The following is a 25,803-nucleotide window of genomic DNA, read 5'->3' on the forward strand; positions in this document are numbered from 1 at the left end:
TAGGAATTGCTTGTAGCCTTCATTACGTATCCTGGTAAGATAAAGAGGTGAGGTGCAGGTCCCTGCTGCCCCACACCTGCCTTTGCTCACAGAGCTCAAATGAAAGAACACAGCAGAGTTGCTCTCTCCCTTGATTTAAAGAGCTCTGCTAATTGTTCCTCGGTATTTCTTGCTTTCTGTGATCATGTAGCAGACTGCTTTCTGTCCAGCACAAAGTTCCCCTTGGGAGTCCCTCTTTCTTTCCACAAAGCAATTTCCCCTCTCCACCCAGAGATGCACAGGACGCACGAGATGCCTGGAAACGCAAAGCCCTTCCTTCGCGATCCCGTCTGGCCTCTCAGCAGCCGCTGGCTCAGGCTTCACCATCTTGCCTTGTAAAGGGCAAGAAGGTCCTGGCTAACGTATTAAAATACCAGCGACTGGGGTCGTTCTGTGCGGGCCGTGGGGGCCTTTGATGTGGTGGAAAAGCCTGCGAGTCCCTTTGACGCGGTACGCGCCGTGTACCTGAGCTGCCTGCTGCTCCGAGCTGTAAATCACGATGAATGTCAGTGTGCTTATTACATTCACCGCCTGTAATCTGATGAGTGTCTTTGCCATCTTTTAAAATGACGCTATAGTACTTTCTTCTCTACACTTTATTCCATTACCGTATAAAGTTCAAAACTCTTAGAGAACTAAAAAAAAAAAAAAAAAAAGAAAGAAAGAAAGAACATGCAGAAGGAGCAGAGGGGCCTGGAAGCTCAGGGGACTTGTAATGGGATATAAAGAGGTCTTTCATCTGTGTTGTGCTGTCACTTGACTGCAGTAAGGTCAGCAGAGACCAAACTGCTGCTCTCTGATGGCTCTTTGGTGGCCCAAGAGAAACAAGGAGACGGACAAGCGGCACCACGAAGGACAACCGGTGCTGCGGCATGGCTTCGCTTTGGCCCGCAGCCTCAACAGGGCGGCCCCGGCCCGCAGGCAGCGGGACCCTGCTCCTCGCCTCGCCGGGCCCTGTCCCGCCGCCTGGGTCCATGGCAGTTCCTGGGAAGATGGTGGACTGCCGCAGGAACCTGGGGCCCTGCCGGGTCCCCCAGCGCCACACGCCCAAGCGCAGAGCTCCAGAAACACCCACTTGTTTGGCTGGGTTGGTGCGGCTCGGCATGGCCGCGACGGGGAAAAGCCCTGCACACATTTGTGCTGAAGATGGTTTAATTCATTAGGGCCATTTCATCGCTGTACGAGGGGACACTTCTTCACAGTTCGGGTGACGGAGCACTGGAACAGGCTGCCCACAGAGGCTGTGCAGTCTCCTTCTCCGGAGATACTCAGAACCCGCCTGGGTGCCATCCTGTGTAAGGTGCTCTGGGTGACCCTGCTTGAGCAGGGGGTTGGACCAGCTGATCTCGGTGGTTTGATCTCTCAGGATCATGCTGTGATTCTGTGACTGCCGCGCCACTCACGGCTTGGGCTCCCAAGCGACTGAACCCTGGAGGTAACAGCACCCAGGGCCAGCACGGGCACTGGGGGGTGAAAATGGGGAGAGGGAGGGAGCACGACGGCTGGGTCTCCGTGCTGCTGCGTGTGGGGAGCGGCTGCCCGTGGGGCCGGGATCCCCCCGAGGACCCGGGATCCCCCCGAGGACCCGGGATCCCCCCGAGGACCCGGGATCCACCCGAGGGCCTTGGATCCCGCCTGCGGGGCCCGGTGCTGCCCTGCCCGGCCCTGCCCGGCGCCGTTGCCATGGCGGCCGCGGCTCCGGCGTGAGGCGATGGCGGCGCCCGAGGGCAGGGAGGCGGCGGGGCTGGAGCTGCGGGCGGCCATCGGCTTCAACGGTACCGGGGCCGCCTGCGGGCTGCGGGGCGCCCGGGGGGCAGCCGGGGGGCAGCCGGGGGGCTGGGGGAAGTGTGGGGGGCGGCTGGGGGGGCACCGTGGGGGCAACCGGAGGGGCTATGGGGAGCTATGGGGGCAGCTGGAGGGGCGATAGGGAACTATGGGGGCAGTTGGGGGGGCTATGGGGCATCGTGGGGGCAACTTGAGGGGCTATGGGGAGCTATAGGGGCAGCTGGAGGGGCTGTGGGGCACTGTGGGGACACTGGAGGGGCTTTAGGAAACTATGGGGGCAATTGGGGCTTACGGGGCGCCATCGGGACAACTGCATGGGCTATAGGGAATTAGGGGGGCAGCTGGTGGGGCTATGGGACACGGTGGAGACAATTGGAGGGGCTGTGGGGCACTGTGAGGTAACTGGAGGGGCTATAGGGAACTATGGGGGCAGCCGGGGAGGCAATGGGGCACTGTGGGGACAACTGGAGGGGCTGTGGGGCACCGTTGGGCTAACTGGGGGGCTTATGGTGTAACATGGGGACAACTGGAGGGACTATAAGGAGCCATGGGGGCAGCTGAGGGGCTATGGGGCACAGTGGGGACAACTGGGGGGCCATAGGGCACCTGAGGGAATGTGGGGCGTTACATAGGACACCTGGGGGTCCATGGGACACGGTGCAGGCAGGTTTAGGGGCAGACAGCACACTGTGGGGCAGGTGAGGGGTTTGGGATGCAAGTGGGCAGGTTTAGGGCACCCTATGGTGCAGTGGGGGCCACCATGGGTCTTGGCTGGGCTATAGGGCCATGGTGATGGAGCCAGGCCCGGGGCAGTGGGTGTGTGGGGTGCCCTGCACCTGGCCAAGAGCGGAGCCGCTCACAGCATCCCTGACAGCGGGGCAAGAGTTCAGAGAGAAGGATTGCAGAATAGGCAAGGTCTGACTGAATTGTAGGATCCACTATTTATTTCCAGTTACCCAACTTACCAGAATGAAAGGAGCTTCATTTCAAAATAAAGCCAAATCAGGTTGCACAAAACACAGCCATAAACAACCCCATGACTTGGTGATGGGGTCAGTAACGGGTCCTCACCAGCTGCCCGGCTTCCTGGGAAACGTGCAGCTAACTGAGGCAGGGCAGGGCACTGTGAACTGGTGATGTGGCCTTTATAAGTCAGCAGGTGCTCCTGGAGAACCTGCTGTGATGAAGGGCTCAGACCTCGGGGACGGTTATATCTTCGTTATCAGTAGGAAGCAGAGCCCAAAATTTGTAAAGGTGACCCTTGAATTGTATAGAGGATTGTTCTGTTGGATGGCTTTGGGTGGGAGCTGGAAGCCTCCTGTTTCTGCCCTCCTTGTGAAGTAAACCTTCAGCAATAAGAGTTTCTCTTGGGAAGCAAAATCAGGAAGTCCACCAGCGTGGAGGTGTTGAATTTGCCTGAAGTCCCAGATTGGTGGTAGTCAGCATTTCTTTCACTTCCTTGCTCTTCCAGGTCATATCCCATTTGGCCTGATCTGCCACCCCAACAAGGAGCACCTTCTCTACCCGCTGGGATGTACTGTGGTTATTCAAGACATGGCCAGCAAGAAGCAGGTGTTCTTGCACGGCCACACCAACAACGTCTCCTGCATCGTTGTCTCGAGGAGCGGTACGTTCGTGGCCTCTGGACAAGTCACCTTCATGGGCTTCAAGGTGGGTAACGCTCAATGTTTAACCATGTAATATTGACCAGAAGCATGGAGTTGGCCTGCCAAGCAGTGGGAACGCTTGCTTATTTTTAATTTTATTAGAAAACAGATGCCCATAGTGGGAGGACACTGCAGAGAACAGGGAGTCGTGGCTACTCTGTTGCTGTGTGTGCCTTTATATTTTGGTGGAGCATTAAGCATTTCCCCTAGGATCAGGGTAACTAGACTGAGAGATTTCTTAGTCCCAATTCTTTTTATCAAAAATGTTGTGGACATCTGCCAGCCTAAATCCCATTAGACATTAATTAATAAATGATGTTATATTCAAAATTCTTTATGGTTTAATTTTTTAGTGCCCATTTGAAAAGATTCTGAGGCAGTAGGAAGGAATCAAGTATTAGGGTTTTCAGTATTTTAAAATCTAAGTCAAATACTCTTCCAGTGTAATCAGTAAATTTTGATCCTGAAATGAAACAGAGCAACTAAATTGGTAAGCTGGAATAACGTTCTGTGCAGCACTTGGTCTGAAGCATATTTCTACCACACCACACTGGGCTGGAAAGAAGCTACCCTTCAGCTGGGCTGCTTCTAACAAAAGTTCCCTTCCTGCCAGAGCACTTCAGCGTGTTACAGCTGATGCTCTGACTTTGACCTCTTCTGCTTTGGACTGCAGGCAGACATCATTTTGTGGAATTTTTGGAAGAAGGAGTTACTTGCTCGGCTGTCCCTTCATAAGGGTAAAATCGAAGGACTAGCGTTCTCTCCAAACGACCTTTATCTTGTGTCACTGGGAGGCCAGGACGATGGCAGGTAAGGATTTCCCCTTCTTGATGCATAACTCCTGACCACTCGTATGGCGTTGAGGAAGGCTGCTTAGGGAGTACTCACTCCTCCCTCTTCTGGCAATCCAATGCTTTCCCCTTCTTCACATCTTTCTTTAGAGCATCCCGTTCTGTCTGATGGAAGCATTCAGCATCCCATCCTGTCTGATGGAAGCTGGATTGGTACCCTAGAGTGCAGGGCAGGGGAAAACAAGGGGAGCAGCTAATTCTGAAGTTGTTTTGTCACCCAGAGATATGTCAACTGCACTGTTAGCTGATTTAACATACTGTCCTGAAGAATTAAGAGTGGAATAAAAAGTTATTTTAAATCAGATTCTACTTAAGATATAATTTGAGTCTTGCTCAGCAGGAGGAATACCACAAATACATATCCCTACTTCAGGAACAAGGGATGTAAGCTGCAATTCCATGTGTTTGTCTTAAGGCTTTTCTTGAATAAAATATCTATGAGGTGACTTTTATTGCTTATCCTTGTGGGAACAGACTGCAGGAAAGCAAGTTTATTCTTGCTTTTTTGGTAAGTTTGTAAGTAACATTAAAAAGCAAAGCTATTTAAAACCCCTCCTTCCTTTGCAGCGTGGTTGTGTGGAACATCCTAACTAGAGAGGCTGTCTGTGGGAGCCCTGCCTCAGCCCGGAGCGCGGGCAATACAACCATCATCGAGTGTTCTGGACGCAGAGACGAGATGTTTGTTACTGCTGGAAAGTAAGGTTTTATTTACAAGAACTCTTAGGAGGAAAAGAACCCAGAGACTTCTCTCCTTTTACAAAGGGTCTTTACTTAAATACAAGGAAAGTTAAACAATAGTGTGCTCATGCTTTTTGTTTTTTTTTTTTTCCCTGAATGGACACATGAATATCCATCAGCTTGCCTTTTAAAGCGTTTCTGCCTGTTCTGTACGTAAGAGTCTGTTTTCAAAGCAGCACACAGGGACTAGCACGCGCCACTTCTGTTCCTGATAGCAGGATTTTGTATTCAGTATTCCCCTTGCAATGCTTAAAATATTTAGTTCCCAGGGCTTGTATAAGAATAGCAGTCAGTGAGCGGCTCTGAACAGTGCCTCATTAGTGCAGAAACAATGGTATCTTGCAAGTAGTTGGATCATCTCCTATCCTCCACAGATGTAATGTACAATCGGTCCCTGGCTTGTAACAAAAGTTGATCTAAAAAGTCACATTTCACATGGGTTCGAGACAGCCCCCGTATATCTAGCCTGACACTTAAACCTGTTGAGGAGCTGCAGCTCCCTTTAAATCAGGGAACGGCTTACATGGTTTTGGCTGCAGTCACACTTACAAATGCTGGTCTTTGCATTTTTAACACTTTGTAAAACGTAAGGGTGACTATGCGTGAAGATGCTCTGTTGGTTCCTTGTTGTCAATCAAACTGTGCTAGAAAATAGTTGAAAGTGTCCTGTATTGCTCATTTCCTGTTCTAAGAAACAGGATTCCCACGGTGCATTATCTCTTTGGGGAATTAAGTGTCTAGGTTGTTACGTACCCTCCCATAATCCTAGTGTATGTTTCTGCTGAACCTTTGAGATTTTTGATTCATCTGGAAAAAAGTTACCATAAGAGACAGCAGAAAAGACAAAGACTTATTCCTGGCCTCTCTGATTCTGTTCTTTTTCCTCCTTATAAAAAATTCATGATAATATGACCTCATAAAGACTCTTTCATTCTTCTAGTAGTGAAAGATCTGGGATATTTCTGAGCTCAGTACCAAGTATGGATTTGATCCTGCTATGTACTTTCTTGCAGTGGGACCATTCGAGTGTGGGAACTGGATCTACCAAACAGAAAAATCCGACCAACTGAATGCCAGACGGGGCAACTGAGAAGGGTGATCACAAGTCTTAAGGTGAGGTTCAGCCAAAATAATTTGGCTGAATTAAGTAACTCTCAACAGACTAGAAAAGACCATGAGCTTTTCTAGCAATGCTAAAAATGCCAACTCTAACTACAGGATGGCAATGAAGTTGCTAATTGTTGGCTCATGGCAGGTGGTTTCCCATCGTTTCTTTATCCTGGGAAAAGTGTTTTGGATGCTTCTGAAAAGAAGCAGCGTGTATTTTAGTCAGAGGTTTTAGCACCCAGAGAATTCTACTTTTTCTTCAAAGTATTACTTAGATTTGGTTGGAAAACACTGTACATTGAGTGGTGTTATGGATCTTTGTGCGCGTTGGGCTAAAAGCACTGGCTATATGCCCTTAGAGTAAATCCTGGCAATGCACTTTAATAAAGCTATTTATGCAGTACAGTGCTAGGGCTGGGACAAATGGCTCAGTATCTGGACTGCGTTGTCTTTTTTTAACACTTTCGTGTAGATAGCAGATGACGATAACTATTTTTACGCTGGCACATCGAGTGGTGATATCCTGAAAGTGAACACAAACAACAAGCTGATGACTGAGTATGGGCCCAAAGAGAAGTTTAGCTTGGTAAGTAACAGCTCTGTGACTTGAATTTTTTCCTTATCCTCCTCTTTACTGGTGACGGAAATTAGGGCAACCTCCTGGAGAATCATTACAAAGCTGATTCACAAACTAACCTGCATCAGGGAGGACGAGTGGTGTGGATGTGTGTGACACGGTGGCTGTTCAGGTTGGAGCACTGGGAAGAGAATACCACAAGTCTTTGAGAAACCAGAAGGGGAGCACAATGAGGATTCACAGCTGGAAGGGAGCAAGGACCAGAATAAAGCCAAACTGAAGAGATGAAAGATGAGAGGAGAAAAGAATAGGCTGTGCCTTGTTTATGTGGTTCCTGTAATGAAACCAAAGACTCCTGAGATCATAGGTGCACACTGTGCTATTACTGCAGTTTATCGTCCCCCCATTTGTGCCAGCAGAATTGCCTGTAGGTTAAGAGCGGATCAAGAATGGATTCAGCTGAAAAAACACCTGCAGCAGGGTAATTTTTGGCAGGTATTATTTACAGCAGGGCCTCATAAACTGCTAAGAGCTCAACTGAAAGAGGCAGCTTGCTTCTTTGTGTTGGAAGTACAGCGAAAATTCACAAGAAAAATCTGTCTCATTTTTGCTGGGTCTGACAACATAGCTTGGTTTCAGTTACCCCCCCTAATTTCAGAGATGAAATTGTGTGGCAGAGCTGAGTGTTCCAGGGCTGTCAGTGGCTTGTGTAAGGATCTATAGAACAGAATTTGTTCTTTCTCTGTATTTTTTAGTTCCAGTTCTTAGTGCTGCCGTTGACCCTGCTTTGAGCAGGGGAGGGCTGGGCTGGACGAGCTCCAGCGGTTCCTCCCAGCACCAAGCTGCCCTGTGGTCCTGTGGTGCTGGTCTGCTCAGGGGACTCGCCTGGTCGTGGCATTTAGTTAATAACCAAGAATCCAAAACTTGAAAGCAGTAAGCAGTGAGGATAATATATACCTCAGGCTTGCCTTACTGGGTGCTGACTTCAAAACTAGGTTTGAATAGTTAGCTTTCGTGGGATCAGAGTAGTGAGATTTGGTGGGTCCTGCTAGGCTTTGGTGAGATTTCTGTGGCACTAATCTTGCACTAAAGCACACAGAAATTAAAGCACAAAAATTGCTTATTTTTGGCACCCCTTTTGAGAGGCTTGATCCCTACCCTTTTCCCATAGTATTTGATATTGCGTAGCTTTTTTATGTGTTCAGACATAGGTCCAGTTGACCTTATTCACAGATTTCAGTGACCCATACTTTTGGAAGTCAGTCCCCAGAGTCTGTGTTGGCACCTGAGGAGCACACAATTAAATACTGCTTGGAAAAATCTATTAAACGACTTGCTCAGCATCACAAGAATTCTAGCGGTGGCCATTACATAGAATTTAGTTCTTCCGGATCACATTAAGGCTTTTCAGTCAGGACGTGATCTGTTGGTTTTTTTTGTTCATTACAAAAATGTGTGTTCTCTCATCACACGTTATTACATTATACCCATCCTGAGTGATGTCTCTAGTAGCTCCAGCTTCCCTGCTGATGATGCAGAGGTATTACTGAAAAAGATAGTCTAGATGATAGAATTAAAGAGTTTATTATAATGCTTATGCACAAGTGGGACAAAACAAGGTTGAGCAGTGCGCACTGGTTCTGTTACTTTAGCTTCTGAGTGCTCAGCTTCCTAACCTCAAAGCTCCTTTAAAGTAGTTTTGTTTGTCTGTAATCGGGACTCGTGGGTCTTAGTGTAACGATCCCCAGACGGGAATGTCTGCTGAACGAGGAGCTTTTGGCCTTCCATTGTTCGAGACTTCTGCTTGCAGGGAGCTGTAATCATAAACAAACAGGAACAGCTAAAACACTTGCTCTTGATTTCTCTTTATTTGTTGCTGTTAAGTGACTTCTTTGAGCTTCTTGGTTTATAGCCAGGGGAGGGGGTAATACCTGGAAAATTCAAACACTTAAAAAATTCAAACACTTCCCTGAAAAATCTTTTGCGTAAGGTTGAATGTATTTTGTGATTCTATTAGAAACCACGAAAATCAGTGAGCAGTGAGGGAAGCAATACAGATGGAAGTACTGGAAGTACTGCTATGGATGCTATGGGGAAATTGTCCTAGAAAGAAGCAGACATTATTATTTGAGAGCAAACACAGGATTGACAAAAACTGTGAGAAAAATTCATCAGTAAGCCCCAAAGAAAAAGCTACTCTGGACTCGTTTTTCCAAATCTCCTGAACTTCGCCTGTACCAACACACGTGCATACAAACCACATCCATGCCCATGTACAGTGCAGTGTTTCTTGCGTTACAAATGCATGCCCACATCTCTGGGATAACTTGGAGCCACTGAGTTTTTAAAAATATATTTCAATATTTATCTATCTATTCTAGAAGGTTGAAGAAGTTACTATATTTGGTTTTCTCACTCGCATTGTATGTAAGTAGTTTCATTCTGTGTACATATTAGGTGACAAGAATGTGCATATTTTGCTTTCTGGATAAATAATCAGGAGACTTATGATTTCTAATGTGCATAAGAACTCTTGTGGGTGTACCTGTACTATATGCTGCTACGATCGTCCTCCAGCAGTCATCCTGCAGTGTCTTGCATCCACATGGGACCCATGTCCTGGCTGATCTCTGCATTTTTTTATGCTGAAGTCTTGAAGATTGAATATCCCCTCCTCTTTTAAATGCTGGCGTGCTCTGACTCCTGTGTCTGGCATTACATGTGCCTTCCCTGGAGCACCTGGCTGAAGCCACACGAGGTCCTGACCTCCCTTGCCTTCTGCAGTGAGGGAAAGGCGCCAAGTGTGTTTGAAACAAGCCTTCACAGAAAACATGCTTTTGAGACCATCGCTAAAGAAGTGATCAAATAGGGTCATTAGCACGATGTCGTGCAATTTGGGAGTTGAAAGAGAGCCTAGGGCCTCTTAGTGAAAAGTAGAGACTCAAGGCCAGACCACAGTCCCATCCAGGCCGTGAGGAGCTTTGGAGCATCACTGCCTTCAGCTGGCATTGCTTCTGAGAGTGCAAAGCTGAAGGAAAAAGGGGACCTCTCGCTGTGCGAGAGACTGACCAGGTGCTAGGGAGAAGTTCCAGACGGGGGTGTCACAGCTCTCTGCCAGCCTTGTGGATGAGACCTGAGCTGGTAGGCAGTAATGTGACTTAAATGTTGTTTTCTTAGTGTTAAGTAGTGACAGCTACTTAAGAGTACCACTGGTTGTTCTGGGAGGAGGGAGAGGCAGGGAGACATTCACGTCGGAGGGGCTATTTGCTATTTCCATCCAATCTCCTCCTTTGCCCTGTTGCTCAAAATGATCATTTCCTTCTGCTCTCTTCCCTGACTCTCACCGATGCAGTTTCTGTATGCCTGAAATGGGACATTCATCGCAGTCTGTGCAAATCTGTATTGTTGCAGTCTGTGAGAATGTGCTGGTGCCTTTTTATCTCCAGCTGCTCTCAGATCCAGTCTCACACTCTCCAATTCTCCCTTTCTAGCTTTGTACTGCGATTCCCCCTCCACCCACCCGATGCACATCCCTGTACACAAATAATATGTTGTCACTAGGCTGTCAGCAAGTCCCTCGGAACAGAAATAGAATCTAATGTTTTATGACAGAGGTTTCCAATTGTAGCACATACTTCAATACTAGAAGAGTATTTTGCAGGTATTTTTTTTAAGTAAAAAACGCAGCGTTTATCAAGACAAAAGTATATGCATCCTTGTTTTTACAAAATTTAGTACATCATGTTGCTAACCCTAGGAGACATGATGGGTGTTTTTTTGCAGAGCTGTGCGTATTTCACGAGGCATCTTTTGTATCTTTATCTGTGGCGTGTAGTACTTCTTGTACCAAAAAAATCTTACTTCCCTCGCAGTACGAAGCAAAGCTGCCGCAGTGCTAGTCTCAGGAGTGAGCCCTGCCCCTTGGAGCAAGGCACGGCTGCCCCAGAGCACCTTGTCACCTGGGATGGGCACGGACCCTCCCGACCGCGTGTCCCCCTGCTCCCTGCAGGCGTGAGCTGCCCTGCCTCCCCCTGTGGAGCCGTCCTCAGCACTTCGCTGCAGTTCTGTCTGAAAAGACGCATGTTCGTGGCTTATCTTGTATCTCTGCAAGCCTCGTTCCTCAGTCATACCAGGGAATTGCGAGCCAGTGGCGTACCACAAAACTCTGTGCCTGGAATCTGTGGCGACCCCATGACAAGCATGACTTTAGAGAAATTTAGATGACTACTGATACTGCCTGGGTGAGGAGAAGTTGTTTATTGAAAACAGCTTTGGTCGACCTTAGAGGAACTTTGTCTTTCGATAAATAAGAATGTGTTTATTATACAGACGTGATCTGAAGATTTCTTTGTTTCTGTTTTGAAGAGGAGTGGCACTTCGCTAGTGTGAAGCAACTTGTTTGCCATCTAAATGAAGCTAAGTGCGTTTCTGTGATGTCTATAAATACTGGAGTGAACAGCAAAATTAATTTTATTCCCATCGCAGGCTTGAGGAGCTACAAGGCAGCCATTCAGATGCAAAGTGGGATGTACCACTGCAGATGGATGTTCAGAATTAGTAGGGTGTTTTGCATTGTAAACAAAATATTTAAACGAGGTGTGCTGGGAGAGCTCATAGAGCACTGGAGAACTTTGCAAGAGATCAGAACGGGACAAAGAGCAAGAATCCCTGCAGGGATGAGACAGGAAGGGGAAAGCTGGATTTGTGCCGATATCTTTATTTATAATCGCTCTTCAAAGCAGTGGTTTCTTTTTATAAGAAGTAAATAATGAATGGTGATATTTTTAACCTCCTACGTTAACCTCTGCATTTCATCTACAGAAGGACTGTTAGTATCATAACACAGAGCATTCATCGCATCGTTATTAAGAACTGCCTGACTCCATGAATAACAAGTGCAGCTCACAGAGCTGCTTGTTCGTGGTGAATCAAAGAACAGACTGGACAAGGAAGAAGCACAATTATTAAATTCAGGTCGAAAGCAAACTCTGGCCAGCAATGCATCCTGGCCAATTCAAGGTGTTTCTTTCTTTTTTTTTTCCTTAAGTATATCTGCTCCCCTCACAGATTGGAAGAACTGAAGACAATGCCTTGAAAAACTCAAAACAGTGTAAAAACCCTAATTTATTAGCAAATAGCAGGGAACTGTAATCAGGTAAACTATATTGTCATAGGCTTGATTTCTAGTTCTGCCACCTGCCATAATGCTAAACCCACGGGTCATCTGAGATGGCAGTCTCTACCAGGAAAAAAAAAAGTGAAATAGTAGATCAGAAGAAAGTTGACAAGCCTGTGATAACAAGGGACTCGTAAAATGCTGCCAACACCTCGTAGGAAATTTTGCAAAACACTGTTAAGAAACAGTTCTGATTGTAGATCATATTTTTTAATTAAAAAAAAAAAAAAAAAAAAACCTTTCTTCTCATGGCTTTGCTAAGAATATTTGCATGAAACCTAGCTTCCGGCCTGGTGGTGTTGTGCTAGCATGGCATCAAATCCTCTGTGGGTGCGGCGTTATTCCGTGCTTATTCCTGATATTACAGGAGACTGGGATATGCTACTGGTGGAGATAGACTAATGAAGAAATACAGTGAGATTAGATCATAAATCAGAAGATTATTTCTCATTATTTTTTTCCCTGCAATCCATGTTTATTTGATCCTAAGGTTAAGTAGTCCTTAACCCGCAGCGCAGGCAGGTGCCAGGCTGCCTGGAACGCCAGCTACCAGGGGCCCCTAAGTGCAAAGAGCCAAATGGCTGGAAACACTTCACTCAGTTGTGTTATTACTGCTGAGCTGCAGGACAACAACAAAACAAAACAAACAAAAATAAACATGGTGATGCTACACAGAAGGGAATGAATCTATTCTAGGCAGTTATGGTTTTTGGTTTTTTTTCTCCAAAAAGTATGAGCAAGAATTTAAAAAAAAAAGTGAGCTGCTTTTGTTTGGTTGGATAACTAAACCAAAGAAATTTTTCCAAATTCAGCGGACTTTGTGGCTTTTGCAGCATCCTTTCTAATAGCATCCACCTCTGAATAGCTCAAATATCAATTCTATTTTCTTCTGTCTCGGCTCCCTCTGTCACCTTTCTTAGAGCTTCAGTCCTTTCCACAACAGAGAAAATTAATGCTTTCTGGCCTTCATTCTTTTAAACACTCCTCAAGTGTTTAATTTTGGAAATTGACAGGGCTAGGCCAGATTAATGCTTGAAAAGAACAGGAATTCTGGCTGCTGCTGCTGCTTTGATTTCAAACTTTATCGTAAAATGCTGACACCTGTGCTTGTTCAAAAATCACAGGTCAGGCACATGACAGTGATTTCTCCCTGGAGAATAACAGCAGAATTATTCTGATTTACCTGTTGGTTATTCTGCTTTGACAATTCGCTCTGTGCTTTCACAACACTGAGTGCTACAATTCTTTTTTTCCAGCAGAATAAGAAACCCCCAGAAATCCCAGAAACCCCAAGCAGAAATTTTCACAGAATGGCTCTATGAGCTAGGGCTTAAAGGAAAAAAATCGTGATATTGTGAAGCTGCTGGTACTATCACAACAGCTGGCGATAGAGCTTCTAATCTTAGGTCACGGCAACTGCTGTTGGAGTTGATATCACAACTCATCGTGCCGTGCAGAGCAGAATCCCCCCACGTCACCGGAGCCTGGAGGTGGCCTGATCCGGAACAATCGGTGGCACTGGTTTCCTGCTCTCCTGGTGAGAGTGGAAGTGCCTCTCGTACACGTTTGCTTTGTGATAAAACTTAGTTTTCAGTCCCAGTTTTGATGGCATAAAGCTCCTTTGTTTTCTGTCTTTTTTTTTTCTTTTTTTTTCCATTTCCATCATGCATTTGCTCCCCCAAGCTAGTGGGAATGTTCTGAGCGATTTGACCCCCTGCAGAAGTAGTTTCACTCCTCTTGCAGCCTATTCTGGCGTGTCAGAGATTTTCAAGAATTCATCTGTTGTCTTGTATACAGCAGACTACCATTACTTGACAGGCAGCAGAACGGAAGCAGAGACTGACTTTTCTAATTCTGGAAATTTTGTAGCGAGGCTGAGGATTGATTTTCTTCTGGCTGTGGTCTTCTACTTTAGCCGCTGAAAAGCATTTCTGCTTTTCCTAATGGTTCATCTCCTGTTAGTTTACTCATCTTAGTAAACAGCAGAAACCTGTGCTGATGGGCTGACTAATTTCCAAAGCTTTTCTGTGACAAGTCTGTTTTATTAGTAGCATGCAGGAGATGGGATTGGATACTTCAGACAGAGAGGGGACAGAGAGGATCTGTCCTAAAAGCAGTCTTAAGAAAGGATGCTTCGGCTGAGTTTTATCTTCTGTTGTTTTCACATCTCATAGATAAAGAACCAGTAGAAGGCAAAGTGGAGGCACTGATGCGAAATGTGTGTAGTGCTTGCTGGAACAAGGTAAGGATGCGTAGGCTCATACGGGGTCCCAGCTGCACTGAGGGGTTCGTGTTGCTGCTATCTACTTGCTCTTTAAACACTTGTATCGTAGATGTTCATATATGCCTGTAATTAATAACTCTTTTCTTCCTTTTCCCTCTAGAGAACCGCTTTTAGCTCAGGTCACTCAAAGACTACTGATAAAGGCACATTTAAGTGGCATGAGCACCACCACGGGGAGCACGCTAAACACTCCGCTGTGCTATTCAGCATGGCTGTGTTGATACAGATACTCTTCTTCCATCCAATTGTGTTTTAATCCTGTTTTCTCCTAGGGAATCACAGCTTTGCTTTTGCTGAAGACAGGAGATTTAATAGTCGGCACTGGAGAAGGGATCGTGGCTCTCTGTAAAGGGTCAAACTACAAAGCAATGAAGTGAGTTTGTAGGTGGAAGAGTCAGAGGGTAGAGGTGATGCTTCCCCCTAAGGCTCAGGGTGCAAGAACTAATCATTTCTATGGCATGGCATAATCCAAATAAATCAGTTTTTCAGTCCTGTAGATAAAATAGATGTTGTTAAAATAGACAGTATGGTTCTAGCATAATGAATTTTGAAGCAGATTGAAAATTACTGTATGCTTCTGCATGAAAGTACATTGCCCTACTCATAATTCATTTTAAATGACCGTTGTTTCCTTTGGGGCATTAGGATTCAGATCCCAAATTGGTGTAAACTGAGACAGGTCTGCTGAAGTCAGTAAAATTCTGTTTTACACCGCCTGAGGAAGATTAATATTTGCCATTTAAGAAGTGTTTGTTGGAGGACATGGGACTGTAAAGGAGTGCTCTCGCTAATTTTGCAGGCATGTCTCAAAGTGCTGGAGTCCTTGCAAGGCTTTTTTCTGCATACGGAATAGGAAGCTGCAGGCTTCACTCTTCAGTAGGTGATTTGGAAACTGGGCTTGCAGACAGTCATTTTGCATCATTCGAATAGCCAGCTTAGGGGTGCAGTTCTGAAAGCTTAGCTTTGTACAACTTACAGTGTTCCCAAAAGATCTAAAGTGTATGGAAATATTCTTGAATATGGGATATTTAATTGCACTTTAGCAAGAATAGATTTTGCTTTCTCTTAACAGGAGGATTCAAGTTCAAGGTGGTGTCACTTCCCTGACGTGCAGAGGCCAGGGGCACCAGTTCTTTGTGGGGACAAACATGTGCCAGATGTATCGAATTAACTACACCGCCTTTAAAGAGGAGCTGATTGCTGCCTGTCATAACGAAGCCGTTCACGACATCGTTTTTCCTGTGTGAGTATAACTGACTGGGATGCCTTTGGCTGGTGAGGAAGCCAGGATACCCATGTAACACCTTTCAATGATCAGGAACCCAGAGACTATTAACATCCCGAGGGGGTGATTTATACGGGCAGTGTTGGCACCTACCAGTGAAATACAAGCGTGACAGTGAGCGACTGCTTAAGAAGGGCAGCAGTTCTGTTTGAGAATTGGAAAAATAATCGATCTACAGGAAGACTTCTAAATAAAAAGACTGTAATTATTTATTTTGGGGTAACAGCAGTGGTGGCAAACTCCCCCCTTTCTCCTATGGTTGGTGCTGTGAGACCTGGGCAATGTTAGTCTGCCATTAGTGTGAATCTTGAAAATCTGCTTTTGTATGTCCTTTTGCTGCTAGAGTTTGTAGAGACGTCTGCTTTTCTACCCACCTGGAACATCAGCTGATACCTGACTAACGTAGCTGTTCAAAGAGGCTTTTTGGGTCTCAGCCTCACTTAGAATTTCACATTTGACAATATGGCATGTTACATTAAATTATAGGCTTGTGGTGTGTCTTCTGTCTGCATTTGTCTCGTGAACAGACAGCAAACATCCCCCCTTTCTGTACAGTAGAATCATGATGTTCTTATGAAAAACAAGGGATCCATTGTTTCCTCCCCCGACAGAGAATGGCAGTTTGATCCTGAAGGAAGTTTTGATATTTGACATGTTGTTGTTGCATTGCTTCTTGACACAGCACAAAGTATCAAATCGTATCGAGATACAACAAAGTGTGCAGGGTATTAACAGGGAGTGCAAGATGCCCTCCTCCCTGCTTGTCACCAGCCTGAAAAATCCATATCCTTCCAATTTAATGAGTAAATCATTTGGAGCTTTGGAGTAATCTGACGCTAATATACCCACCTTGCCCATCTGCGTCACAGAGGTATTTGGGTGAGCTGGATTTAGGGATGATTGTAAGGGCTACAGGGCTACATCCTTACATGCATATTTTAAACTTCTTACATGTTAACTGCTCTTGAACAGCGCATATCACTGACTTGGAAATACAGGCTTAACTTCCCTGTTCTGGCTTATTTCAGAACACTTGAACTGCTGACATTGTTCTGCTTTATATAAAGCACCTGCACAAGCTTGGCTTGGAAGAGGCTACACTTTTTTTGGGCCAGTTTCACCTGTACTGGTTTGTCTTTCCGGGTGTTGATGGTGATGTTGAGCAAAAAGATGTGGCACCTCTCTAGATTTCACTCTGTCATATCCAGGGGATACGTGGTTGGTTGTCCTCCTGCGTAATGAATGTATCATTTTCTGCCAGATAGGGTTAATCTCATCCTGCAGAAAGTGGTGGTGGTGGTATAAAAACATGCCCTCATGTCTCCTTTTGTTTGCTTGTTTATTGATATACTTTAAGAGCTTATTTCAAAGTATTCAGTCCCATAGCTTTTGTAACATTGCAGAAGGTCTTTTTTATTCACACGTGTATACCAAGTATATTATGAACAGGCTTCTACCATTTTCTCTATTGCCTTCAGCAGTGTTGAATAGGAACCATCCAGTAAGCAAGATCAAAACTGACATCCTTATAATACGCGGCTGTTTTTAGTCCCTGATGTTAAACCTCGGCAGTCAGCACCTCTGCACTCACTTTTCTCTCTATTATGTGCAACAATAGAAGATTTCTAGAGATTGAATATGGGAAATAAACTTCACCTAAAGCAGGAAGAGTTATTTTAGTTTAATATACCTGTTCCTTAAAATTAATCTTTGCACAGAAACCAAACCAGGGGAGTTGTTTGTAATAAAGGTCTTTCAGTCTTAACCATGGTGATCCCTATTGAAAAGATTACAGCTGTACGTTAGAAACAGATGAGCTTTAAAGGATGGTTTAGGATCTGAGACGGAAGCTTTTTGCTGTATGCCTCCTCTCGTTAGCTCTTCTCTCTGAATTCCCCAGGGGAACTTCTGACTTGTTTGCCACCTGCTCCAAAAATGACATTCGTGTGTGGCACACCCCAGAAAACAGGGAGCTGCTGCGGATCGTCATCCCCAACATGACCTGCTACGCCATAGAGTTCATGAAGGATGGCAAGAGCATCATTTCAGGTACCAGGCAGCCCAGGCCCATGTAAATCCGGTCTGTAAGTGCTGCCAAATCTAATAAATGTCATCGGTGTATTAGAATGAAGAAAGGTTTAACCTGGGAATAGTTCCAGTTCGTTGCTGTGACCCGCAGGCCCCTTTGCTTGCAGCTGGTCCAACGGACTCTGCTCCCAGCCCCCGGGTACCTTGGGGCTGCAGTTATGGTGTTATGTGAAGGCGAGATTTTGAAACCTTGCCTGGGATGTGAGTTCCAGCAATTCAGAACTCAGTTCAGTCTTACTCAAAAGACCTCATTCTAAAATATTAACCCATGCGTATGGAACAGATTAATCTATGATGTACATAGAACAATTTTCATGTAAATTTGCTGGCCATTGCCATGTGCAAGTTGCCTACACAGGACCTACCACAGCTCTAGAGCAGCCATGCTGTACTGTCCCCCCACTATTACAAAATCAGTTTGCCTACAGCCAGAACCAAAAAGGAATTAATTTTTAATAGTTTATGTGGGACTGTATAGTATAAAGGAGGTTAATAAGAAAAGGGTTCATTTGGACCAGATAGAGAAACAATAGCTTGAGGAAAGTCTCTGCGCCTGGATAATCTGTTTCTTTATATTCATCAGCTTGGAACGATGGGAAAATCCGTGCCTTCATGCCAGAGACTGGACGGCTAATGTATGTGATTAACAATGCCCATAGTTTGGGAGTGACAGCAATTGCTGCTACAAATGACTGTAAAAGGATCGTTAGTGGAGGAGGTGAAGGGCAGGTAATATTTTGCTTTAAAAACCCAGAGCAGCTTTGTGCTCTCATCGTAGGGCCTGGGAAAATTGTCTGTAACTGCTTAGTCAGAGAGTGAGCTATTCTTAGCTCCCACTTGAGCAGAGGACTGAGTCTGAAAATATTAGCCTTTGATATATGCAGATCTCTTGTTCTCAGAGGGTATAATATGAAACAATGCCCCGTTTTCTTCTGGCATGTCAGTCTTGGAAAATCCTTCTGATGTAGAACATGCTCTTAATCCTCCTTTTTGTTCAAGTCTCTTCCCCTATATTTGGCTTATCTGCATTTGTCATTGTTTGCAAACCTGTGTCTAACTGTGCTCTCACACAGATTTTCTTTGTCATTGCTTTAGAAGTCCTAGTCCTGTCCAATGTGACCTGTATGAATTCATTTAATAGCATGAAATTCACTTTCTATGACTATGTTGTCTGTGGGTAACTTAGTAATTTTCTGGGTTGGTAATATCTGGTTTCAGTGGTGATATTAGTAGAAGACTAAGAATTTGGCTTCTGATAGATTTGTGAAAATGTTCCAATGCACATAACACAAATCAGGAAACATGTTTTAGGCATCATACTTGTGCACTTCAACAATTTTCTTCCAGCAATACAAAACTAATACCACATATTTTGGCTACTCCGTGCACTTCATTGAGTTGTGGCCTCTTTCAATCTGTAAAAGAGGCACTCCTGTATTTTTTCCTAATTTTTAAATAATTTAAACACACTTTTTTTTTGTTTATATTTTGTTTCTTATTTTCCTTTGGACTTCCTCTGTGCAGTCTGGCAAGCACTCAGAACCAGACATTTAAGTGTATCCTGACGGATTTAACTGCTCTTCTGCTTTGTTTGTGTACCCTGATGGTAGTGTTCAGTGTGCCATGCTGAAGATTGCACACGAAGTCTTGAAGAGTGAGGCATTGAACTTGGGTTTTCCAAATCTCAGGCTAATATCCTAATCAATGAACCATCTTTCAGAATCATTCTGTGCCTCAGCTCTCCTGTAGAGTGGTAGCAGCAGCACTGCCTTGTCTAACGGCATAAAGACATTAGAGATGATGAGCCACTTCAACCCTTCACTAATAAAGGAACAGCTAAGTACCTTGGATGATTAGCGCTAGAGGATGCAGGAGATAAGAGACCTAGATTCCGTCTGAACACACAGAATGGCACGGGCTGCGGTTAGTTGATCTCTGAATTGAAAAAGACAGCTGAGACAGAATTAAAGCTAGAAGGTTGGTTAAGCAGAAATGAGAACTGCGGGGAGCACTTGCAGCATTCATTCACAACACAAAGAGGTGTTCTGAAATGCTAATGGTTCTGTCAGAGTCAATCATCTGAAAGCTGTGACATTCAGGGTTTCTTAAGGGGTCTGGATGCTCTGGTCATGTAGCCAGCGGGAATCGGACATCCAGATCCCATAGGTAACTCGACGTCAGGCTTGAAAACATGGAAGGTCAGCACTCTCTGCTTTTGATCCCAGCGTCTAAATTACTAAATTTGCACTAGCGTTTGACCTTAGTGGAACATAAACTCAAGCTGATGTCATGAAGCTTGGCAGTAGTGGGACAGTAAATGCAAGGTGTGAAGAATCAAGTCCTCAAAGCAGAAAGATTTCTGCCTTTACCTTCTCTGGGAAAAGAGGTGCTCTCAGCCACATACCTCACATCAAAGATTTAAAGAGCTGTTTTGTATTTACTAGCATTATAAGTACCACAAATAGCAGGTAGCTTTTTAAAATTTGATTTCAGAAGCCTTGCTCTTTGATCTTTAAAGCACTGCCAGAAATATACCATGGACTAGGTGCTTATTCCTGATTGAGGTACAAGAACACTGAAACGTGGGAGGGTGTGGGCTTGCCAAAACATTATTTTAGGATTAATGGTCAGGAATTCCCGAACCAAGTGGATTATGCTCTCAGGAATCTATCTAGAGGATAGATTTAGATTACACATTAGGAAGAAATTATTCACTGTAAGGGTAGTGAGGCACTGGCACAGCTTGGCCAGAGAAACTGTGGGAACACCTCCATCCCTGGAGGTGTTCCAGGCCAGGCTGGATGGGGCCTTGGCCAACCTGATGACCAAAGGGTGGCATCCCTGCCCATGGCAGGGGCTTGGAACTGGATGATCTTTAAGGTCCCTTCCACCCTGAGCCATTCTGTGATTCTATGAACCCAGCTCAATTTTATGAGTCAGCTGCGTGAGTAACTCATGGAAAAATAGCGACAATCCATTGAGATTCAGTTGCCATACAAGTTATAAGGGAAGTGCAGAGTTTAGGAAAGCCTTAGGCATCCTGCTGAGCTCAGAACCAGGCAGTTAAAGAGCTGATGTTTGCTGCTGATTTTCAGGTGAGGGTCTGGGCAATTGGTGAGAAAACTCGCAAACTGGAAGCAGTTCTGAAGGAGCACATATCTACCGTGTCTTGCATTAAGCTTAAGAAGAATGACCAAGAGTGTGTCACAGCCAGCCTCGATGGAACGTGCATCATCTGGGACATTGTGTAAGGAGACAGAGAAGTACTGCAACATGCTTAAAGCACTGGTCACTGTTGGGTCAGTGTGTCCTATTTGGGACACAACGTGGTGAGGAAGAAGAGGAAAAAGAGCCTTAGAAAATGAAAATTACTAGAAAGAACAATCAAGTCAGGAAAAGCAGAAGCTCCAAGACTGGAAACTTTTCAGAAAAGTTTAGACAAGCTTTGGTCCCAAGTTGTTTAGTTCTATCAAATCGTGTATCAGGCAAGGGGACGGAGCAGTTGATTTCCTAAGATTCCAGCTAGCTCTGTTTTCCAGCATTGTATGACTCTGGTCCATCTATTGCAGGTCTCTAGATTTTCTGTACTGTCGTAGGGGTAGCGATATTCTTGCATAGTGTGTAACACCTAGAAAGCGTTCTGGACTAAAAATCTTTTTTTCGCGTGATGGCAGATCAAAAGTCCTACAAGGCAGCTGTGATAGGAAATAGAACCAATGAGCCTAAATTGGCTTCATGAAATCCTGAAGTTGGACCAGTACCTGAAAGTATCCAAGTAGAAAGAGATATTTGATGTATAGCATAGGTGGAGAGAGTTCAGGCAGTCAAAATTTGATTTTTGGCCTTATTGTTCTATCCTGTTTTGGGGTGTTTTGCAGGCGTTCTATAAGAAAACAAATGATTCTAGCCAACACGTTGTTCAAATGTGTGTGTTACCATCCTGAAGAGTACCAGCTAATCACCAGTGGGACAGACAGAAGGGTAAGCAAAACTTCAGGAATTCTGTTGGCAGTAATCCCAGAACACAAAGTCTGGTTATGGACATTTCAAACAGCCAGAATCACACAAGGCCTTGATAGAGCCAGGCCATGCAACCTAGGGAAGGCTTCCCATACCAGCAGGGGCTTGTGAAGGAGCTCCCATACTTTGATAGAAGTTTGTGTTGCAGGGCAGCACTGAAATCTTTGTGCTATTTATGTACAACTGAGCTCTCATCTCTGGTCTGCTCTCTAGATTGCATACTGGGAAGTGTTTGATGGCTCTGCGATCAGAGATTTGGAAGGCTCGCTGTCGGGTTCCATCAATGGGATGGACATCACATCAGATGGGGCATACTTTGTCACAGGTAAGTGGGTGGATGAAACTAGGAAAGAGGAGACCATATTAAGACCAGGAAGAGCAAGGCAAGGGTCTCAGCAAAGAAAGAAAAAACTAAAAGGAAGGTCAGCTAAAAGGCAAAATAAAATGAATCACTGAAGAAAAATACTTTGGAAAAGGCTGTGATTCAGACTTGGAGGGTGCTGTGGTTCAGTCTTGCAGGGTGTAATTTAAAGGTTAAGACAAGGTTCAGATGTCCCCAGGCGAGTACAGGGTTGCACCTTGCCCTGCTCCTCATGTCGTTCCGTCGTGCTCACGGTGCACTTGGATGATTTGTTCAGGTATCCTCCTCCAGGAGCTTGGCTCTCTGTTAGTTTGCAAGTGTGTGTGGCTCCAGGCTCCATCCAGCCTCAGGCTCACCCGTTTCCCACTGCCGTGACATCTCTTCTGGGAACCTAGCGCTAGCGTAGAGGAGCCGTGGCACTGTATTTATTGACTGTAGCGAAAACAGAAGGCTTTGTGTCAGCACCAGGTTTTAGATTAACCCAGTAAGCCAGCGTTGGTTAAGAGCCTTTTGAAGGCCCTCAGCTCTGGTACCAACTGCAGGCCACAGCTTACTGGTGCTGCTGGTGCAGGGCCTGAGTCCTCTACTGGCCGCTGACTCTGCTTCAGCTGAGCAGAAGTGGGCTCTGCCATAATGCTCGAGACAGTGTATCCCACCCTTCCTAAATTAAATGAATGCCAAAGTATTCCCCTGCCTGTCAGCTGGGAACAAAAAGCAGCAGAACTCTGTGTAATCGTTTGTTCTTCCTTTGTGCCCGCTGCAGGTGGTGATGACCATCTGGTGAAAATGTGGGACTACAACGAGGGTACAGTGACTCATGTTGGAGTGGGCCACAGCGGCAACATCACCCGTCTCAAGATCTGCCCTGGGAACAAGTACATCGTGAGTGTGAGTGCAGATGGTGCCATCCTGCTCTGGAAATACCCGGACTTTCCCTAACAGCTGGCACAGGAGCTGCTGGGCTGCTTCTTCCTAGGCCCGTCCTAAAGGTCCTTTCTGCTTACAGATAAGGTTGTTTTAAAGCATTTGTACTGTTAGAGGAGAAAACCATTTTTCTACTCGCTGGTATGAATTTACCAGATCCTTCGGATGTCACTGAATGAATAGGTCTTTTTTTTTTTCGGCAGGGCTAAGAATTTCCTCTTCCTCTTAGTTTGGAGTGGAAGTATTCATCACTTCTGAAAATCATCCCGGCTGTTGTAACACTAGTGTTTTGTTACTGCCACCTTTCCTGGCAGTCTCCTAGCCTATTCTTGCTTGTATGACTGCTCATTTGTGTGCCCTCTCTCTTGTTCTTCCCTGCCCCCTTCTGTCCTTTTCTTTAATGAATAACTTGTTGTGTAAATTCAGTCTTCTGTGTTCATTTTAATTTGTTGGGTCTTGATTAAGGAGAAAGCCCTCAGCTCCAACTCAAGTGTTTAACTGGGAGGCTCTTTTGACTCAAGCTTTTAAATCAATGTTCTCAAAGGAATGCCAGGTCTTTGGGGCTTCTTCATTTGCAGTGTCCAGTCTAAAACTCTGTTCAGAGGCCTGATTCTCAAGAGTGAGAGCGCAATCATTTCTAGAAATGCCTGGATGTCTCCAGCTGGTCACATTCACATTCCCAGTCATTGCCCTAATTTTTCAAACAGGCTCCAAATAGCATGAAATATGTATTCTGTCCGAGAATGAGTATCTGGTATCATGTCTGGCATTATAGCCAACAGCTCTCCAGATACTGTTTGTTTAAAGATCAGCGTAGGCAGCCAGTCTGTGAAGTGATGCAAGTGAAGTAAATATTTCTCTTGCAGGCACTGAGAATTCTGTCATAAATTAAAATTGTAGCAAAACGTTGTATTCCTAATGTTAACGCTTAGAGACAGTTAACCAAGCTGATGATTTAAAGGCCGTGTCATTTAGATACTGTCACACCTGGACTGGTAGTAGAGCTGTTTTGGTATGCAACGGGGGATAGGCATTTTACGGGATGATCGCTTGTTATTCTTTCTATGCCACTGAAAATGATTACTGCTCACAGCACATCCTTTTAGACCGGCTCTGGGGGTATCTGCACGTGTTGCCCATCAAACACCGTGCAAGTCATATTCCTTCTGGTTGAAATATCTCTGCTGTTATTAACGGAGTCTTGAGCAAAGGAATTAAGTCATTCCTTCCTCTTTTTCTTCGGATTCAAGGCTCGCTGCTATGCAGCAATAAACACTCCGGCAGGTTTTACAAGCTCTGCAGCAGCTCTCACTGTGGTTTGGAAGGCAGGATCAAGCCACTGGAATGTGGGACGGACAGGCAAAACATTCATGCTTGTGGAGGACAATGAAAACAGAAACCATGCGTGAGAGCTCACCGGGCAGCCCCAAAGAGCAGCTCCTCTCTGCCTTGCCCAGGGCAGCACGGGCAGCGCGGTGCCGGATCCCCGAGCCCCCAACACCGTCAGCCTGGGGGAGCCCATCCAGGGCACCACGCAATGCACCGCCAGCTCCCTGTGTACCTGGAGGGGAAGGGCTCGGGATGCAGGTACCTCTCCAGCAGTCTTACGCCAGCAAAGCAATTCCCTTCCCCTCAGGTTGCACCGAACCTGTCGTTATGGGCAGGAGCAGGATCCGAGTACCCGGCGGGGCACCAAGATCCTGTTCCTGTGCGGCTGGTCCTCGGTGTAAGGACCAAAGCCCCCTGTGTTATCTGGTTCTTCTCAGCTTGGAGGCAGCAAAATGAGATGGGCTTTCCAGACTTGTCTGGCCGCAGTCATCTGCTGACTCTGGCAGACGGGAGTTGGCACGCCAAGGGTAACCACGTTTTGTTACCAGCAGCAAGGAGGCTCAGGCTGTGTGTCTGCTACTGGCAGCTTATGGATGGGAAAGCTGTGAGCAGAGACATGGAGAAGTCCTCTCCTGAACCTCTTTCTTTTCAGAGTGAAGGGGCATCAACCTATTGAAGCCAGCCCAAATCATAAGCGTGCACACTGACCAAGTTCACTCGCTCCAGCGCAGCAACCCAGTGCAGGTCACTGCCCGCGGCGGTGTTCGGCACGCGATGGCAGCACAACACCATGCTCCTGTACACCCTGACCCAGTGCCCCCCGAGGAAGCCATGCTACTGTGTCTTTGCAGCTGCAGGGGGAGAGGAACACTGGGGCAGGACCCCCACGCTGTACTTCTGAGGTGATAACCGCATTCAGGGTGTTTAGGCTGGCTGTGAGCAGCTGTGAGACCTCTGAGTCCATGCCTGTACTTGGAAAAGACGGGCAGCCGGGGCTCAGCCAGGCTCTCATAAGCTCGTCGGCTTTCCAGGCAGCTCAGCAGCGCTCCTTGCCCCCCCGGCACATCTCCCAGCAGCGCTAAGAGCGGTGCACGCTCCTCACCCGCACAGCTGGGGTCCCTGGGGAGCCCCTGGAGCTTTACAAAGGGATGTGACCTACATGAATAATGCCGAGCAGCAGATAGGCAGAGCAACCCGTGCCTCTCTCCCATCAGAAGTCAGGCTGTATTTGGAAAACATGAGCTGCAGTCGCACATTTCCCCATTAGGCACTTGCCTGACGGCAGGCAAATTGTGTCTTACAACGTGAATGCATTCATTACGCTATCATTAGTCACGAGGAGCAGCCCCGTTAATAACGGATCCGTACGAGGCTCTACCCGGAGTCAGCCGTAACGCGGGCGCTATTACCAGGCAGCGCGGTGCAGCTTCACCCAGGCAAAGGAAGGTGCTGCTGCTCCAGTCACGTCAACAAAAGCAACGCGGTGTCGCTGCTAAAAGCCATGTTTGCATAAACATTGCGTGTGCTCCTGACATCTCTCCCCGTGTATCTCCCCGAATTCCCCGGAGGAGC

The 25,803-nt window shown here is 46.0% G+C and overlaps 1 protein-coding gene across 4 annotated transcripts; it reads left to right on the forward strand.

Moving 5' to 3' along the window:
- The first annotated feature begins 1,323 nt into the window (after nt 1-1,323).
- CFAP52 (cilia and flagella associated protein 52) lies at nt 1,324-23,338 on the forward strand. Of its 4 annotated transcripts, none has more exons than XM_013197871.3 (14): nt 1,324-1,474; nt 3,296-3,495; nt 4,165-4,301; nt 4,910-5,038; nt 6,094-6,193; nt 6,660-6,773; nt 14,497-14,597; nt 15,297-15,467; nt 17,410-17,558; nt 18,181-18,326; nt 20,693-20,844; nt 21,476-21,578; nt 21,831-21,942; nt 22,742-23,336. In XM_013197871.3, exons 2-14 carry the CDS (start codon nt 3,379-3,381, stop codon nt 22,915-22,917), a joined length of 1,707 nt encoding a protein of 568 aa, XP_013053325.2. In that variant the 5' UTR covers nt 1,324-1,474; nt 3,296-3,378; the 3' UTR covers nt 22,918-23,336. The 4 variants fall into 4 exon arrangements, with proteins under 4 accessions (XP_013053325.2, XP_066836430.1, XP_066836432.1 ...); XM_066980329.1 differs by lacking the exon at nt 1,324-1,474 and adding an exon at nt 1,658-1,814 and having other exon boundaries at nt 22,742-23,337; XM_048076014.2 differs by lacking the exon at nt 1,324-1,474 and adding an exon at nt 2,609-2,739 and having other exon boundaries at nt 22,742-23,337.
- The last annotated feature ends 2,465 nt before the right edge of the window (nt 23,339-25,803 follow it).

This window comes from Anser cygnoides, chromosome 19, assembly GCF_040182565.1.
Source record: "Anser cygnoides isolate HZ-2024a breed goose chromosome 19, Taihu_goose_T2T_genome, whole genome shotgun sequence".
Taxonomy (NCBI): Eukaryota; Metazoa; Chordata; class Aves; order Anseriformes; family Anatidae; genus Anser; species Anser cygnoides.